General features: G+C 40.5%; 1 protein-coding gene across 2 annotated transcripts in view; it reads right to left on the bottom strand.

The window, feature by feature from the left end:
• Nucleotides 1–17938, bottom strand: part of ecscr (endothelial cell surface expressed chemotaxis and apoptosis regulator) — a 33848-nt gene extending 15910 nt beyond the window's left edge. Inside the window, exon 1 of one of the 2 annotated variants that reach the window (XM_069898664.1) lies at nucleotides 17806–17938. In XM_069898664.1, coding sequence (XP_069754765.1) covers nucleotides 17806–17857 — 52 coding nt within the window. In that variant the 5' untranslated portion in view covers nucleotides 17858–17938. Of the gene's footprint in view, nucleotides 1–10498; nucleotides 10524–17805 lie in introns of those variants that run through there. The other variant, XM_069898665.1, reaches the window with a different exon arrangement.
• Between the last annotated feature and the right edge of the window lie 1935 nt (nucleotides 17939–19873).

Here is a 19873-nt window from a genome sequence, read left to right as displayed (position 1 = left end):
CACCCACAAGTGGTAGAATGAGATGGCGAACTGTCATCCTGAAAGAGGAGAGCATATAATCATTTCATGGACTCAATGCCACTTGGCTGGGGTAGAGCTTAGCAATTCTAACAACCAGGTTGTTGGAATGCAGTAATAATCTGCAAGCTCCATGGACATTAATATTCATACAACAATGGCGAGAATCTGACTTGTTTGAACTTCAACACATCTAGATTATAATTGATTTATTTCTGTGAATCAAGTGAAGCTGAGATATTTTCCATCAGATGGTTTGGTCCAAAAGAATATTAATGATAATTTCCACTTCTGGTAGAATGGACTACAAGCAGATATCTGGGTCCTCAGTGTGTCTTGACACACCATACGGGGTTGGTGGCATTAGGCATTTCATTAGATATTTTGTGAAGATGGCCTGGTGCAAGGGCTCATCTATGTCCTTTACAGCAGAACACTTGCAACCATACTCTCCAGGAATGAGCACCCGCACTTTTCTCATACGCTCTCCTCGTGTAGGTCCAAATACAGTCCAAGCAGGCATTGTCTCAACATTTGAGTTTGTGTCTCCCTATACACAATCGAGTCATGCTGTTTCTTCATCATTACTGCATTTTTTTGTTATTCTTATTCTTGTTTTACTTCCACCATAATCTTGCCAGGTATCTGAAAACAGAAAGTTATAATGAGGAGAGAAAAAGGGACATTAACTAGGCCCTATTTACACCACCTTGTTTCTAAATCAGAAGGGATAGTGAATCAGAGAATTAGATTGTGAGCAGAAGGATTGGGGAAGATGTCACCTTCATCTGGATGTATCAGTCACATCTGTGACCACATCTTCAACCAAAGGCACAATGACAAGTACTGTCACCTAATGGGATTAGGGAAATTCAGCCATAACTGCTGCACAATGCTGCTTTCTGTTGATGCCACATTGATCGGCACAAAATAAATAATTTGTCAGTGAGTTTCTTGCCCTGTGCTTTGGTAATGAGTGTGTCAGTTAAATATTTGGCAAATCGTTCAAATGGTGAGATGTCTGTGTCGGACTTGTATGTTAAATTCCTTTATACCTCCATCCCCCATACAGAAGGTCGTAAAGTACTTCACTTCTTTCTGGATGAGAGACCTGACCAGTCACCCTCTACCATCACCCTCCTCCACCTGGCAGAACTTGTCCTCACTCTAAACATCTCCTTTAACTCATCTCACTTCCTCCAAATTAAAGTAGATCTCTCTGCAGACTCTCCTATCCTCTGCAGAATTTGCTTTTCTACTCAATTTAGTGGCAACAGCAAACTTAGATACACTACAGTCTGTCCCCTCTTCTAGATTGTTAATGTATATCATGAACACTTGCAGGCCCAGCTCCAAGCCCTGTGGCACACCGCTCACCATCAATCACCACCCCTGTCCCAACTTACTGCATTGTAGTGATTAACCAGTCCTCTAACCATGTTCATACAGTACATCACCCCTAACCCCCCCACCCCCCCCCCCCAACCCTATCCATCTTCTGGATGAGTCTATATGCAGCATCTTATCAAACACCTATCTATCCTCAAAGAACTCCAGCAAATTTGTCAAACAGGACCTGCCTTTACTGAATCCATGCTGTGCCTGCCTAATAGATCCATTTCACTGCAGCTGCCTCACTATTTCCTCTTTAATGATAGCTGCAAGTATTTTACCAACTACAGGTATTAAACTAACTGGCCTATAATTCTCTGCCTTTTGCCTACATCCTTTTTTGAATAGTGGCGTGACATTCACCATCTTCCAATCCATCAGGACCTGTCCAGAGAATTTAGGAAAATTATCACCAAAGCTTTGACTATAATTTTTTCCATATCTTTCAGTACCCTGGGATACATTCCATCAGGATCAGAGGATTTTATCTATCTTTAGACCCTCAAGTTTTCTGACTTCTACAACTCCAGTGAAACACCCAGGCCCTCTTCTCCCATCACATCCACATCTATCTTTGGCATGTTCGACATACCCTTCACCAAGAAGACTAACACAAAATAGTCATTCATAGCCTCACCCATTTCCTCATTACCCAATATCAATCCCCCTTCTCATCCTCCAAGAGATCAACCTTCACTTTAGCCACCTGTTTGTGCTTTATATAATTACTTTTACTGTCTGTTTTTATATTTTGTGTGAATTTTTCTCTCCCTCTCCTTATTGCTCATTTTGTGGTTCTTTGTGGGCTCTTAAAAGTTTTCCTAATCTTTCTTAAAACTTTTCCCAAGTTTTCCCATTCTAGTTATCCAGGCCTGGCTGTCTCCACCCTTACTGTCCTTGTTTTTAACTGGAGTAGGCATTTGTTGAGCACTGTGAAGAATCTCTTAGGAAGTCTTCCATTGTTCCTCAACTGTCCCTTCATATAGACTGCATTCCCAGTTTACTCCGGCCAACTCCTCCGTCAACCCCTTGTAGTTTCATTTGTTGAGGCGCAACACACTGGTTTTAGACCAAACAATTGTACTCTCCATTTGTATGATAAACTCAGTCATATTGTGATCCCTCTTTCCGAGTGGATCCCTAACTTCAAGACTGCTAATTTTACTTGTCTCATTGCACAGGACCAGATCCAAGATAACATGTTTCCTTGTAGGTCCAGTAACATACCGTTCAAGAAAGCTACAATAAATCTCCATTACAAAAGGGTGTGAGCTGGGTTTAATGGTGAGAGTTCCTCCCAAAACTACGCCTCTGGTGACATGTACGATACTGACCATGATTAGCTCTGGTAGCATATGGCAGAAACATGTTAATTAGCAGGAAGTTGCTGTGCTATTTGCATTGGAAGAAATGGGATTGATGTCCCATCACAAATCACATGGTTGTTTCTAACTTTGCCCCCACAACATACAACTGCACTAAAAGTTGTAAGCTAATCAAATTTGTAAAAACATTTATAGGGAACCGAATGAAATTGAATTAGAATGTAATTAGTAGAAAATATTTTAGAGTAGAGCATTCTGTTGTGGACATAACATTTGACATGAAAAGTATCACAAGCTGCAAAGATGTTGAAAGACAATTCCACAGATGATTTTAATAGGGAGCTGGATGAGTATTTGAGGACAAGGATCTTTCAGTTTATAGATTAAAAAATGGGAACTAAACATGGCGAGTATTTAATTGATTTTGATAAGTGGAGAAAATTTAGGCAGAAACTATGAAAGCATGTAATTATTTGAATGTTGGGAAAAGTTGACATTGCCAATGAAAGTAGATGAATGAATGCATGGGAGACACATCTAACCAGAGGAGTTGCTTAGGTTCAGGAGATCATCTCTAGGATTGGGAGAGGCCTTTTATGGAGTATTTTCTCTCCCAAAATGGACACATTATTTCTATCCCCAACCTCTCACAAAAATTGACACCTCAATGCTGAGGTGAGAGGGTTTGCTGATCAGTTTTGTTGGGTAGATGTGGCTGTGTATGGCAATGAAGTTTGAGGGCCAGTTTCAGCAATTGACAAGCAGGCTCCACATATATCAATGTTAATCAGGTGTACATATCCATTTGGTTTATTTTAATATTGGTAGTCTGTTTTTGTGGAAGAATCCTCCATCTAGTGGCATAAAGGAGAATTACAGGGAGTTCATACCAACAGAAATGATGGAAGAAATCAGCCACAGCGTCCGTAGGAGGTAAAGGTATAATTCTGACATTTTGGACCTCAGCCCTTCCTCAAGTCCTGAGTAAGAAAAAAACTGGGGAAAGGGAAGAATGGGAGGGGGAAGAGTACAGACCCACAGACAAAAGGTATTAATTGAATATAAGAGGACGGGAGAGAGGCAAGGTCAGAATTGATTAGTGGAGGATAGATGTTTTTAATTCTGTGGAAGGAGAGACTCAGACAGAGCTAGAGGAAAGGAGACAAAGGGAAAGATTGGTGGGGGGTTGGAATCTCATGGAATCCAGAGAAGTCGATGTTAATGCCATCTAGTTGGAAGATGCACAGATGGAAGATGAGGAGCTGCTCCTCCAATTTGTAGGTGGTATCAGTTTGGCAGTTCATGAGACCAGAGGACAGACATGACAGCAAGGGAATGGGGTGGGGAATTGAAATCGATGGCCACTGGGAGATTCACGCTATTGTGGCAGACAGAGCCAAGAAACTCATCGAAGGCCTTTTCCAATCTGAATCCGGTCTCTCCAATGTAGAGGAGACATTGGGAGCACCAAATTTAGTCAATGACCCCTGCAGATTCACAAGTGAATTTGTTGCTACACTTGCAAGGACTGTTTGGGTCCATGAAAGGTGATGAGGGAGGAGGCTTGGGCCAAGGTTGTAGGTGCCAAGGGAATGATTGGTGGGGAGGGAGGAATGGAATGAGGGAGTCACGGAGGAAATTGACCCTGCAAAAGGTGGAGAGGGGAAGAGAAAGGAATATGTGTCTAGTGGTGGAATTACATAGTAGGTGGAGGAAATGGTGGAGGATGAGATGTTGGATGTGGAGGCTGGTCGAGCCCTATCCTTGTTGCGCGTGAGGAAGAGGAGACCAGGGCAGATGTTTGGGTAGTGGAAGATATGTGGGTGAGTCGAGTTGATGATGGTAGAGGGGAAGCCACATTGTTTTAAGAAGGAGGACATCTCTGATGATCTGGCGTGACTGGCTGAGATGCAGACAGAGGAATTAAGAGAAAGGAATGGAATCCTTACAGGGGACAGAGTGTGAAGAGGTATGGCCGAGGTAGCTGTGGGAGTTGGTGGATTTGTAGCAGATGTTTATCGAGAGTTTGTCTCCCAAGAGGGAGGCAGAGGGATGAAATGAGGGAGAGTGTTGCTGTCTCTCGAAAGTTTGTCTGAGCTTCACCATGGAAGCAGACCAGTTGGTCCATCATGTATATTATATACAAGAGCAACCAGTTGATCCCTCTCACATGCAACACAACCCTCCTCTTCATACCTGACTTCTTCCACAGACCTCTCCCTACTTAACATTTCTGGTACATTGTTTAAGAGAGATTTTTGAGTGTTATAACCATGTTGCTAGAACATATTGAAACATTACTGGTGCAGGCATTTTGTCCGCGATTCCAAACACTGGCAAAATCCAATAACTGTGGGCGTCCTCTCTTACCTTTGGTGGAAAGGTGACTCTCAGCCCCCAGTACCCAGTGGGAGAGAAGCAGGTGTCAGTTGGATCAATGCAGAAGCAATGGCCGTCTTCCTTACCCATTATCCCCCACATAGCTGGAACCGCTCTGGCAGAGTGGTTCCGGCTGTATGGGGGATTGTGGGTAGCAAAGACGGCCATTGCTCCTCCATTGAGCCGTTGCTGCGATCCAGTGCGGTATTCCGTAAACTTGGGCTTCGCGTCACTGCACCCCTGCTGCTGCGTCAGGAGTTAGATGGCGGGGGGTGGTGGGTGATGGACACCGTTGCATCGCCAGGATATGCCTGAGGGATGGTCCGACGACCTGGTGGAGTCCCTGAAAACTGCCGGAGCTTAGTTCCACCACCCTGATGGCCCCGCTCCTCCTGCAGCTCTGCACCTCATGTCCAGCCTTCTTCTCCACTTGGCTGCCGGCTCCAAGCAGCCAACACTGGCTGCCTTTGTGGCCAAGCTCCCGGGCCACCCTGTCACCTTCGACCCTCTACCTGACTGACACGCTGGGCAAAAGCATCCTGTACAGTGCACGTCAAACCACAGGTCAGCGCCCATGCTGAGCCTAGCCTAGGGTGCAAAATAGTCTGGCACCGGCTTGGGGGTGGAGGGGGAGGGAAGGAATGGACAGAAGTGGCTAGGAGCGAGGCATTTGCTTAAAGGGACCAAAATCAAAACGATTCCGAAATCTGGAAGATTTCAAACAACGGCAGGTGTCCTGTCCCGACAATCCCAGATAAAAGATTAGACACCTGTATTCCATTTCTCCTATCCCTTCACGAGTAAATATTCCCTGTGTCTTCCATCGGCATTTTAAGACATGTTATTTAAACTTGAGGCACTGAATCATCTCGCTTGTGCAGTTAATATATAACAGCGCAGCAACTTTTCTAATGCCAAAAGATGCATTTTCCTGGTTACATGTTTGGAAATTATACGCCATTGATAATGAGGTGAATAAAATTGCCATTGTGTTGGTCTATGGTGATATAACACTGCTCTGAACGTTATTCAACAGTGGTAAAATCTGAATCTTCAGACCAAAACTAAGTTGCAGTGGCCACTTCAGTTCAGTACAATGGTGAAATTCCCTACCCTATGATCAGTAAACATGAGTCAAAAATAAGAAATACGACCTGGACTTTGAAACTGGAGGATTGAACTACTCAGTTATTGAGCACTTTTAACTTACTGAAGGAAGCGAGCCAGACTGCAGTAAACCGCGGAGCGGATCACTGGAGATGCGTGGGAGGCCATCAGAAGAGTTGTGCGAGAAGACAGAAGCGCGGCAAGCAGGCCTGGTTCGGGGTTAGACTGACCTGCGCTCTTGACGATCTTACTCGCAAATGTAAGATCGCTGGAGAAGAAAGTGGATACAATAACCTGAAGCTACATCTGAACCAGAGAGAAACTGCAGGGTTGTTGTGCCCTGATGATTACAGAAAGGTGACTCCAGGAGTCCAGATTCAGTGATCCATCTAGATAGCCTTATCTCCTTTAGGGCAGACAGAGATGTTGCTGCTTCTTGCAAGACTCGAGGAGGTGCACTTGTGCTCAAATGTCTGTTGTAAAGACTTTCTGCTCAGCTGAGATAGAGTACCTGATGGTGAAATGCAGACCCTTCTATCTACCCAGGGAATTCACGGCCATGCTGATTGCCACAGTTTATGTTCCACCTTTGGCAAACAAGGGTGAAGCAATGAAAGTAGTTTATGGCACCATCTGTGAAGACTAGACATCCCACCTTGAAGATTGCATGGATGATTGTAATTGGTGACTTCAACCATGCCATCCTGAAGACAGTTCTGCCACAGTTTCAACAGCATGTCAACTTTGCCACCAGAAGAGAGAATCCGAGGATTGGGAGCACACCAAAGCATACCTGCTGCGTATAAGTCTGCTCCTTGCCCCCACCTTGAATCCTCGGATCACATAGATGGCCTGCTAACCCCAACCTACAGACCACTGGCAAAATGAATAAAGTCAGCTCAGAGTGAGATCAGGACTCAGGACATGGCTGGGTGGTGGGGGGAGGGGGTGTTTGGGGTGAGGGAGAAGGGAGCGTCTGCCACAGCAACGCTACAGGACTGCTTTGAGACCACAGACTGGACCTATATCAGGGAAGTGGCCACCTCCACCAGCCATATAATATCAACGAGTACATGAGCTAAATTTCACATGAAGGATGTCACGGAGATCAAATGTAACATAACTAGGGCTAACCAAAGACAATGGTTAGATGCAGAGGTCCATGAACTTCTCAGATCTTGAGATACAGTCTTCAAGATAGAACACCAGATGACACTAAGATCAACCAGAACTGAACTCTCCCATGCAGTCCAGAAGGCAAAGAGTGAGTATGTGCAGAAGATCCATAGCCAGCTGTGCGACACTGATGACATGAGGTACATGTAACAGATCACAAGCGAGTCAACAGCAATGATGTTTCCCTTCCCTTCTACAGATGGTTCAACAAGAAGAACAGGCTGATGCCAAAGAAAGCTCTGTCTTCTCCTGAAGAACAGACCCCTTGTGTCGCCACAGCTGAGGAGAGGAGGATCCTATCCAGGGTGAACCACACCAGACAGCAGGACCAGGCAACATACCTGGCTGCGTACCAAAGGACTGTGCAAACCAGCTGATGGAGGTCTTTACAGATATTTTCAACACATCAACACCTCCCAGAGATGCTGGATTCATTTCAATTCACTTACAAAGATGGAACCATTCCACAAATGATGCCATAGCCTTGTCTCTCTACCCCATCCTAACCTACCTGGAGAAAAACGCCTCATACACCAGGCTGCTGTTCATTGACTTCAGCTCAGCATTTAATACAATTATATCCCAGAGGATGGTGGTAAATTGCCGGGGCATCTTTCCCATGGCTTCTATTAATTATGTGCGTTCTTTCAATGCCATTATTATATTCCCAAGCTTGCTATAAATTGCTAGTTAGACTTTCCTATGCCTGATATTGATTGTGTGCATTCTTTCAACATGTAAAAATATTCTCATATAGCGTGCACATGCATATCCACGCCAGTGGTGGGGGGGGTAATCTGGTTTGTAAAATACACACAAAATATGCACATTATATGCGTAAAATACGGTTTGCCTCATCAGCAACAACAATGAGTCAAAATGCAGAGAAGGGGTGGAAAATATTTAGAAATGGTGGAAAAATAACAACCGAGTGTGATGATTGTGGATTTCAGGGAGGACCAGGAATGACTACCCTCTACTACACATTAATATCTTGGTAATTCCTTGGAAATAATCTATCCCAGACTCATAACATCTCCTCACTTGTCAGGAAGGTGCAACTGCACTTTCTTTGAAGGCTGAGGCGGCAAGGCTATCAGCCAACCTTCTGCCAACTTTCTAAGGAGCTCTATCGAGGGCATCCTGGCTGATGGCATCATAGAGTCGTACAGTTTTATCGAATCAGAGATCAATCCTCAGGACCATAAAATCAGCAGAGAGGTTCACAAGGATCACTCTCCCCCACCCTCTCGCATCGATTTGACTTATTGGAATTGTTGCTGAAAGAAGGATCGCAAAATTAGGGCATCTTCCAGCTAATCCCATCAAGAAAAAGATACAGAAGTATCTGAGCCAGAACTACCAGGCTGAGAAATAACTTCTTATCATGCACAGTGAGACTGCTGAATGGCTACTAAAACAACTCTCCATGACTATTATTTATTAGTAATATTTATTTTAATACAAGTACATATGAACTGTGTTTATGTATAGTTTGTCTGTATGTGTGTTATATCTGTACTCGTGTTTTTGCACTGTTATGCACCGTGGACCAGAGAATGCTGTTTCAACGTTGTCTTGGTGCAATCAAATGACAAATGAACATGAACTTGTACTTGAACATGTTAAGGACCACTCTGTTATTTTATTTGATTGTTCTCTGCTAGATTTACCATCGTCCCATCTAACTATTCCCATCTTGGATTGGGTCAAATATTTGTACAATGTAAACACAAAGGAAGTTAAATTTCCTGAGGATTGGTTTTGCTGAAATACAATAGTCAGTATTTTTCATAATTATTTGCTTTCCTGAGAATTGAATGGAATTTCAATACAACATGGTTGCACTGATGTTATTCAAATTAAACTTGTTTAGTGCTGTAAATCTGTTTGAATAACTGAGGGAAAAGCTGTAAGTTTAATTCACTAGTCCATGGGGTGGCACAGTTAGTATAGCAGTTAGTGTAACTTTGTTACAGTGCCAGCAAGCCGGGTTTAAATCTGGCGCTGGCTTTAAGGAGTTTGAACGTTCTCCCCTTGTCTGCGTAGGTTTCTTCCAGGTGGACCAGTTTCCTCCCACTCTTCAAAATGCCTGGAGTTGTAAGTCAGTTGGGTGTAATTAAGCCTCACGGGTTCATGCTGTATGTTCAAGTTAAATTAAAATAACTTCCAGCAAAGAGTTATGCCTGAAAGCCTCAGAGACTCAAGAAACAGGATTTCAGTCATACTTCCCTTGCATACACCCTATATGAGCTCCATTAACTGTGAAATAGCTCAGAGACATCAGCACATAATCTGATTTTTAGCATCGATCAATTTCTTTGCAAAGAAAAGAACCAACACAGAACTCAAGAAGTCTTCAAGTAGCCCTTCCTACATGCAAATAAACTATTTCAAAGCTCTTGATACTGAAGACAACATCAGCCAGTAGAATATACAATCTTGTTTGCATGACTCTTAATGACTGTTTAGTGTGTTCCTTTTAAGGCCATAGTCCCCATGTAAATCAACACAGTCTATTCCATGTATAGGCTGCTGGTGACTGAAATGTCATCCTGTCTGGATTAGTCCAAGTGAGGAGAGAATGTGGATGCAAGACCAATCAAAAGGGAGATGATTCAATGACTATCCACTCTGAGAAATAAAGTGGGCTTATCTCGTGACTTTGATTAAATAATCCCTTCTGCTGCAAAGTATTTCAACTGGGCCTTGGACTGGTTCAGCACAGAGTTGTTGTAATGTCTGAACAGCTCATTGTTGCATTGACGACTGGATGTGTCTATTGCAGGATTAAATAGATATTCTTATATATTCTCTTGGTACAATATTACTAAATACCACAATAAATATTTTGAACATCAATGTAAGGAGTGCTCTGGTACTGTTCAAGTTCAGGCTTATTGCACAATCTGATCGCACAAGTACAACTTGACAAAGCCATATTCTCCAGTCCTCGGTGCAAAACATGCAGGCAAACAACCAGACAATGCACACATACAGACAGACAAACAATTCATACATAGGACAAATACGCGTGTATAAAAATAGATAAATTTGGTTTAGTAACTATGAGAGTCTTGGATGGTTGGTGGGAGCAGTACCTTTGGTCATTCAGTGTTCTCACTGCCCGTGGGAAGATTCCCGCGTAGAATCCTTGTACACCTAGAACAATTGCATAATAACCTCAGTATACTGCTGTGATCTGAACTGGATATGGCACCAGGCTTTTCAAGAAGGCTTATTTAAAATTTTCAAAGTAAACCAAGAAACCATTTGGTTGGCCATATTTGTGTAAAATTGAAACATTGCTCAAGCATGAGATACTAGAAAACTCTAGGGACATCTGAGGTTGATCTGCTCTTGGCTGAAATCAACCTATTGTTATAGTAACTTTGGGCTGCACTGTACCATGGAGAACCCTGTGCTTAGCAGATCATAGGATACAGGCATCTACGATCTTCCTTCAGCCATTGCTTCCTGTAGTCCTGCAGAGCAGTAATGGAAAATGATGTGCTCTCCCTCAGAATATTAATACATCCAGAATTTTTCACCCATCCCCTTCCCACACCAACAATCCCCAACGATTGTTCAAGCGGACAGTGCAAAGAACCAGCTGGTTAAATAATTTCGCAAAGAGATTAATATGGTGTTTATGAAATGACACATAAAAATTGTGAAGCATGCAACAGATCATTTGCCAAATCAAGCCATGGATTTGGCTCACCACTCACAGTTCCTACATTACTGGATCCAGATTCAAAGGGCTGACCAAGCTAACCCTCTGTATTGGGAGAAGGTATTCTTGCATCTCCAGGGAGATGCAAGAAACGTCTCAGCAGCAAATAGAGCTCAGGTGACATCCAGCTGAGGCTCTGCCCCCAGAACATTACCAAATGGGTGGCATAACTGGGAATGGAGCTTCTTGTCAAAGTTCGGACTACAATTCAGGGAGATTTAAATGGCTGTAAATCATTTAAAAATAATGAAATAACCAATTCAACATAACATATTAAGACAATGAAAAAAACAAAAAACATTATAATAACTAAAATGTAAACTAGTTAATTTTTCCATCCTAATCTCTGGACAGCAGTTCTAATTCAAATAGATGACTGAAGTGAATTCTTGTTAAGATGCTGGGGAATCCAAGGAGGATTTTCCATTGATCACCATGCAGTGTGCACTGGTATCAGTTTCTCAGCACATCCAAGATTAATAGGAGTGGCTAAACTCCTGCAGTTCCCTTCAGAATTGCTAAGCAACAGTCAGCAATTTTCCACCCAATTGCAGAAAACCAAGAACTTTAGAAAATCAGAAGCAAGTGCTTTTGTGATTACCGTAAATATCCATGTATAATGTGAAAATATTTTTCCCCTTTTTCCCCTCAAAAATAAGGGGGATCGCATTATACAGGAGAGTAAAATTTTAATTTTTTCTTCTGCAGACGGGCGGGTGAGCGGTAGTCGGCAGCACGGCTCAGGAGGCCGGGCAGGCAAGCGCGACACAAGAGGCAGGGCGGCTGGAGAGACGCGAGTGCGACTCAGGAGGCTGGGTGGGTGGGCGAGTGGAGAGATGCCAGTGCAACTCAGGCAGGGGAGGGGGGGGGTTGTATTATACACAGGAGTAAAATCTTTCCCCTCAAAAATGGGGTGTCGCATTATGCACGGAACGCATTATACACAAATATTTACAGTAATTCTCTTGAGTTTAAAGATCTCCAGGATTGGACTTCTTCAGGAGATTGGACTGAAGTTTGGTACAAACCGATCAGAGAGAAATGGACAATTTGCCTCAAGAGTATACAATGCATTTTAGATCTTCTTCAGATTCCTAGTCACCAATGATCTTGTATGTATTTCACAATTTTTTTGTGCCCTGCAATATAATTTCATCTGTTTTATCAATTATCACCTGCCTTTGTTTTATTTCCTTACAGATTTTGTTGTTTTTGAGCTGGAATGATTGATTGTATATTCCCACCTAATTTGATATACTGACCAATGTAGCCCATCCTATCCTTGTTCTAATTTTAGCCACTTTGAATTATGATTTATTCAGAATTTTTATCAGAAATTCAAACTCATGCCCTTTAGTACTTCACGTTCTGATATAGATGAAGCAGGAATCAACAAAATTGAAAGTCAAATTATATCACGAACAATAGGATGGAAGTCCATAAAAAGTATCCGCGTGATTTTGTCCAATTCTGATAATTTGTTATAAAGTGCAAAAAGATCATACAAGGGTAAAGTGTTCTAGTCGTCTGCATTAAGATTATCTGGAAAATCAAGGGCTTACTGAGTGATTCACCCATTGAATTGACTGGCTATCAAATTGATTACGTAGAAACACAATTTTCTGATGATTCCCTGCAATGGGTCAGTTTCCTCCCCATTGACAAGGATTTGGAAAAGCTAACCTTCAATGTCGGATTGTTGACTTATCGGGAGTTATCGTTCAATCTTGAAAGCAGGGATCAGAGGGATCAACTTATATTATAGAAAGAACAAATTTTCCAAAATAACACTGCAAAGGTCAGACAAGTCACAAGGATCCTGAAAGAAATAGTAAATTTTACAAAGATATAAATATTTTTCTTCATTTACAGTGAAAACATGTGCCAGACTATTCATAGATATTTAATTTTGCATCAGCTGTGTAGGGTATCAAAGGAAAATATCCCCAAATTATTAAAGTTATGTATTCAAGTGGGACGGCTTCATATCTGTTTGGATGAATAATAATAATAAAAGGTTAATTATATTCTTTATCAATGAATCTGTGGATTACAAAACTGACAAAGGATTTTCAGATACCTTGAATGGAAGTGAGAAAACCTTGATTAGGCTCTGTTGACCAACTGTTCCCCAACTTTTCCATGCAAATCTGAGATAAAATCTGAGAATTGGTCATGTGCTCCCATACCTGCATTGATGGGCTGACAACAAGCAGCTTGGGTTGGCATTGAACCATTTATTTTTAGCATACAGTTGTCAAATGGGTTTAGTAAGCGAACACAAAAATAGCAGATGAGGAGAATGTGGAAATTACTCTGAACAGAGGAATAGAAAAAGAACAAAAGAATATCTGTAGTGCTTAAATGATTAAAAGTTAGTAAATGTAGTGCACAATAGAATCTTGGTGTACTGATTAATGAAACACAAAGTTTCTAGGACAGAAAACAATGCTGCAATTGTACAGGACTTTTGTCAGACTACACCTGAATACTCTACCTCAGCTATCCATTGCTTTGGCAAAAATAGACTTGCCTCAAAGGTTGTCCAATGCCAAGTCACTGGATTGAATGCCTGAGATAGGGAGGTTGGCGTTTAAAAAGAGTAAAGCTGGCTAATGTTCAGCAGATTTACTGTGATGTTTGAAAAATTATATTCTCAAATCAAGTTTATTGTCATCTGATTACACAAGTACAACCCGACGAAACAGCATTCTCCAGTCCTTGGTGCAAAGCACACAGACATACAACCAGACATCACACATATACAGACAAACAATTCACATGCAGGACAAGTATTCTTATATACAAATAAATAAATAAGTATTGCTTCATGAATATGAGAGTCTCAGATGATTAATATGAGCAGTTCCTTTGGTCATTCAGCATTCTCACTGTTCGTGGGAAGAAGCTGTTCCTCAGTCTGATACTCCTGTAACTCTTTTCTGATGAGAGCAGCTAAAAGATGCTGTGTGCAGGGTGGAATGGGTCCTCCATGATTTTGCATGCCTGCTTCAGATAATGATCCCGATTGATCACATCAATGGGGGGTGGGGGTGGGGGGAGAAGGAGACTCCAGTGATCCTCTCTGCTACTCTTATGGTCTTGTGGATTGACCTTGATCCATTTCTCTGCAGTAAACGTACCAGATTGTGATGCAGCTGGCCAGGACACTCTCGATAGAACTCCTGTACAAGGTTGACACAATGATGGCAAGTAGCCACCAATCTGAAAATGATTTACACATTAGAGGCTAACAGGCCTTTATCGTATGCAGTGTAATTTCAGTCTCAGGGCCATCCATTTTGGATTGAGATGAAAAGACATATCCTTGCAGATAATATCAGAAATATTTGGAACCTTTAATCTTAGAAGCTGTTGATGTTCCTTCATTGAATATATTCAAGACTGAGATGAATAGATGTTTTGGCATTGAGCTCATCAATAGATATGAAGCTTCAGTGGAGGAGCTTGAGAATTAGTAGGATATAGGGAAAAGGTTGAATTGACTGTTTCTATTTCTTAGACACAGAAAAGGCCATTGAGTCTTTGCAGTCTCTCAAAGCAAATCCATTAGTCTCATTCCTTTTCTCCTCATTTCCTTACAACTTAGAACCTCTTAACATTACAGCACAGAAACAGGCTTCTTTAGCCCTCTTTAGACTTCTCGAATCTCTTTTGGGTCCATACAAAGCCGACCACTGATCTTCAAGGGGACAAATTTTGCTCTTAATATACCTGTAGAAACCCTTAGGATCTTCCTTCACATAGTCTGCCAAAGCAACCTCATGTCTTCTTTTAGCCTTCCTGATTTCTTTCTTGAGATTTTTCTTGCATTTTTTATTCTCCTCAGGAACCTCATTTGCTCCATGCTGCCTATAACTGTTATACACCTCTCTCTTCTTCGGAACCAGATCCCCAATATCTCCATATACCTTCTAGCCTTGCCTTGATCCTGAGTCTCACTCTAAAAATTCACCTTTTCAAGTTCTTCACTTACCTCGCACATCCTTGCTCAAAAACAACTAATCCCAATCCACACATTCTAGATCTTTTCTCATTTTTCTCAAAATTGGCCTTTCTCTCTCTCTCTCTCTCTCTCTCTCACACACACACACACACACACACACACACACACACACACACACACACACACACACACACAGACACACACACACACACACACACACACACACACACATACACATATTATCTCATGATATTTTTTCCTCAATCAATCTACATGAAGGGGTAATTTTCACTTGCCAATTACCAGCACATTATTGAGATGTGGGTTGAAAACAGAGCAGGCTGAGAGAAAAAGTGCAGCCCAGACAGACGGCACCAGTGGTCCGAATCAAACCCAGGCTGCTGAAGCTATGGGACATCATTGCTAACTGTCATGCAGTAGAAAACATAGCAAGGGTTGGAGTGACACCTTGTTCAAGGAAGATGGTTGAGGTTCTTAAACATGCTGTTTATCTCAGCTCCTAGGTATTCTGATAAGAAGTAAGGATTTAAAAATAACTGCATGATGTTAAATTTGATTTGCACGTCCCCGACCAATGAAGCAATCCATGTCTGTTTGGAGCTGAATAATGTTCTGGCATAGGCAAAAACATGCCAAGTAACATTAACACAAATTGAGTGCCAGTCAATAGCCATATGCAATGAAAGAGAATCTAACCACACACCTTTGAGATTTAACATCACCATTGATTGATATGACCCCATCATCAACAATGTGGGATCACCAAAGACCAGAACCTTAATTGGAACAATAACTTAAATATTACAGTAATAGGAGCAGGTAAGAGGATTGGTATCCTGAATTCTCAATCCTTTCACCATCAACAAGGTACAGAGCATGATAGAATACTTAGCAGTATTGACTTGATTAAGTATGCCTTGCCATACTTCAATCTGTTATCTGGGCCAAAGCTTAGAGGTCAAGTAGTAATATTCTGTTGTTGGGTTTTGGAATAGTTTTAAATAATGAAAAAGCTAATGAAAATCAAATTTGAAAACTGCAAATCTGAAATGAAACCAGAGTTAACATTAACGCTTCAGAGATAATTAAGAATGATCCACATTGGGATAGATCCATAGTCACATGACCAGAAGGAAAAATTGTTTTTTTGATTTTTTTTTTCCAGAGGAATATCAGTAATTTCTTTTACAAAAAGATCTAAGTTTCTCATAGAAAATATTTGGAAACTGTGGTGGCTCACCACAAGGCAGGCCAACCGGCCCCACTTGTAAGCCATGCGGCGGGGCAGCCGGCTAAATGGCGCTGTCGGGGGTATCCCTTCCTTCCAGTTCGGGGCTCAGAAACCCGTGCTTGGGGACCACGTGATGCGTGGATGACATCAGCGCCCTCCAGCGCGGTTCTCAGCCAGGTCCGGGCGGGGAGTATAAATGCAGCCCAGCAGCCTGCAATGAACTAGTCTGCTCACTGAGCTCAACCCGTCTGGTTGGGTGTGTTATTGCAGGAGCAGTGTAGCCGTCGCTACAAAACTACCTTTTAATTTTCCTTTTTGTTTTCAAATAACTAGCTTTATATAATTCATGTTCCCCATAGGATTTGAACTCCTGTCTGGTTCATTAATCCAAAACTCTGGATTACTGGTCTTATAACATGATGCAAAATGTTATGATTTTGCTCAATAAAACAATTTATAACATGATGCAAAATGCTATGATTTTGCTCAATAAAACAATTTTGCTCGATAAAGTCCAGGTTTATCACATTTGTTGAATGTTCTAGTGGAGGAGAACAAAATCCTGGCCAATGTCATAAAACAAAATGTTCCAAACCTTCATTTAACTATAACATTTATTTGTGCCATTGGAATAAGATCAGGAAGGTCTTTTCATGTTCTGGGCAACATACCTCCTGCAGCCAAGATCACCAGAAATAAAATAACTAATTTTATACCTCAGTCAATGTTTATGGAAATCATCGATACACAAACCATCAGAGAAATGCGAATGCACTTTTTTTTAAACAGCTTATTGAATTTCAAACACATTCAGATGCTTTGAGGATATGATAAATGTAATAATAAGCCAATGAAAAAAGTTGCATTTAAAGGTAATTAATTGTTGACTTACTTTTGTCTTCCTTTTACTGCTATTGCACAGAAATGCTGTTCATTGATTAGTTTTATTCATTCCTGACATTAATAAATTCAAATTTATAATTTGTTTAAAAAAAAGGAAATTTGGACATTTCAAATAGAAGAATATTTGCTAAAACTGATTGAAACCATATCGAAAAATACAATGTTGTTCAGAAAATGCAAGCATATTGTGTTTTCCTGCAACAGTAAATTTACTTTAAATTCACCAAGAAAAATAGAAAAGAATTCCAGTTCTCGTATATTATCAATAAATGGAATCATCCAAATCATACTCCAAAAAAACTTTTGAAGTGGTAAACTTAAAAATTATTTTCCTATCTTTTGAGGTGTAGGGTTATAAACCTATGAGGCACTTGCAAAGAAGTATACTTGCGGTGAAGGCCAAATATTTCATTTTCATTGAGTTGTGTTGTTTTTGAATAGGCACTGAAGCTGGAGCTAATTAAAATTAGTTGACATAAAAGTAACTTTTGGAACATTTCGTCTTTTTAGGAAAAGGGATCAGAAAAGGCTATGAATAAAGCATTCTTACCTTTTAAAAACAAGATGGAAAACAGAAAAACGGTGACTTGGAAAGTTGTCATTTTCCTTCACGTGTTAATGCAAAAAGCTTTACATAAACGATGCTTCCTCAAGTCCTTGTGGGTTTGCAAGTGAGCAAAGATGTTTAAAAGCAAAGCTATGCGCTGATTATTTCTGGTGTTTCCTTTCAAAGAATGGGAGGAAGTAGAATGAAGTCACTTGGGAATTAACACCATAGGCCATTTGCTGATTTCACAGGGTGTGGGAATACTGCATCTAAAACTTCACAATGATTTGGCAACATCAACATTGTCGTTGAAGGCCAGGTCCAGAAATTCACTTTAAAAATAGAGTGAGATCTGGATATTATGTTCCACATTTTTCAGACAATACCGGAAATTTAAATATTTTTGTTTTAAATCTATTCTGTAGCAGAATATATAATCTAACTACATTAGAAAGTTTGCAAACTATTGTAATCCTGTTGGAAAATTAATTTACAAATGTAATTTTGCCTTGTTTCCGTCACCAAGAACCATCTTTTACTTTGCTTCTTGGTGTAAATTACTTCATTTTAAAATACTTTCTGTTGTTTAATTCCTCACTTTCACAAGTTTCTTCTGGATGGTGTCTTCATTTTATAAATAACACCACGCTCAGGTCAGAAAATATTTATATTCTCAATTGCTCTGCATTGCACCCTACTGCAGAAGTTTAACTGAGGAAGAAATCTACAGTCTAATTCCAATACATCTCAAGAAGTTGGCAACTAAATCATGAAACCTCTGCAGGGTCTTTTGAATAAATAAACACACCCTATCAGCTCATATTATTATATTAGTTTACAATGGCTTAATACTGCAGGGAGGATTTTTTTGCATATAGTGTATTAACTACAAGGTGGCCAAGTTACTGCTCATTATGTGCCTTTCGTGATTGTAAGGAAGCAGTAAGGGACTAGAATAAATGTGACCCCCACAAAGGAGTGTGCATCAAATCAAAAGCCACCAGCTGTTAAAAGTAAACAATAGGATGTTTAAAAGGGAAGCTTACATCAAATATACTGCTTAAAATGGCAGAAGATACATGGACGCAGAGATAATCAATTAATAAGCAAATTAAGATAACAGCAAGCATGACAAATTTTGGTAAGTTATATTAAAGTAAGCCAAAAGTTGCTATATTAATTTACAGAGTAATGGGTATGTAATGCTTAGCAGAGACTAAAATTTATCTACAGGAAAAAATTGTGAATATTGTCCTTGGAAAATTACTCTGCACCAGCTTTCATAAGAGGATAGTGTAGGTAATATCATTAAAGAGGAAAAAAAAAGTGGATGATTAAAGAGAGTAAGAAATAAAATATTAAGAGATTTATTGTCAATGAAACCAGATAACTTGAAAGGCCCAATGAAATGTTGAGAGACACAAGGGAGGAAGTAGTAAAGATTTTAACCATCATTTTTTAATGGGTTGTCTACAAAATATTGTTGAATTTCCACTAACGATATATAATTGTTAAGAGACAATCTTATCTACAGTTTGTAAAGACACAGGTTAATCAAGCATGGTTAGAATGGATTTGTTGAGGAAAACTTATGACTGGCCAATTTGATAGAACATTTCCAGGCAGTAACAGAGAAATGTTAATGAGGAAAGTATGTATGATGTATTCTAAGTTGATTTCAGTATGGAAAATTAGTCAGAAAATAAAAGCAATGGGAAGTGGCAAGTTGGATTCAAAACTAATTTTGTGGCAAGGAATAGAGTGCAATGATGGGCCACTGTCTTTGTGCCTTGAGGCTATTTTTGATGAAGTTCTTCAGAGCTAAGTGCTAGATCTTGTTATTTATGTGAATTAGATAAGTGATTTATATAAAAGTACTAAACCACAGTTAATCATTTTGAAGACAATTACAAAATTGGTTATATGGTTAATGGAAATAAAGATATTGGTAGTTGTGTGAACATTGACAAATGGAGTGTAATCCATACAAATGTAAGGTAATCCACGGAGTAGACAAAAAAATGGGTGGTTAAGGTGCAAGACAAGCATGTTTTACATGTTAGTTTATACA

Source organism: Narcine bancroftii, chromosome 9 (assembly GCF_036971445.1).
Source record: "Narcine bancroftii isolate sNarBan1 chromosome 9, sNarBan1.hap1, whole genome shotgun sequence".
Classification (NCBI taxonomy): domain Eukaryota; kingdom Metazoa; phylum Chordata; class Chondrichthyes; order Torpediniformes; family Narcinidae; genus Narcine; species Narcine bancroftii.
Note: the sequence above shows the minus strand (reverse complement) of the source record. Positions and strands in the feature narration are given on the sequence as shown.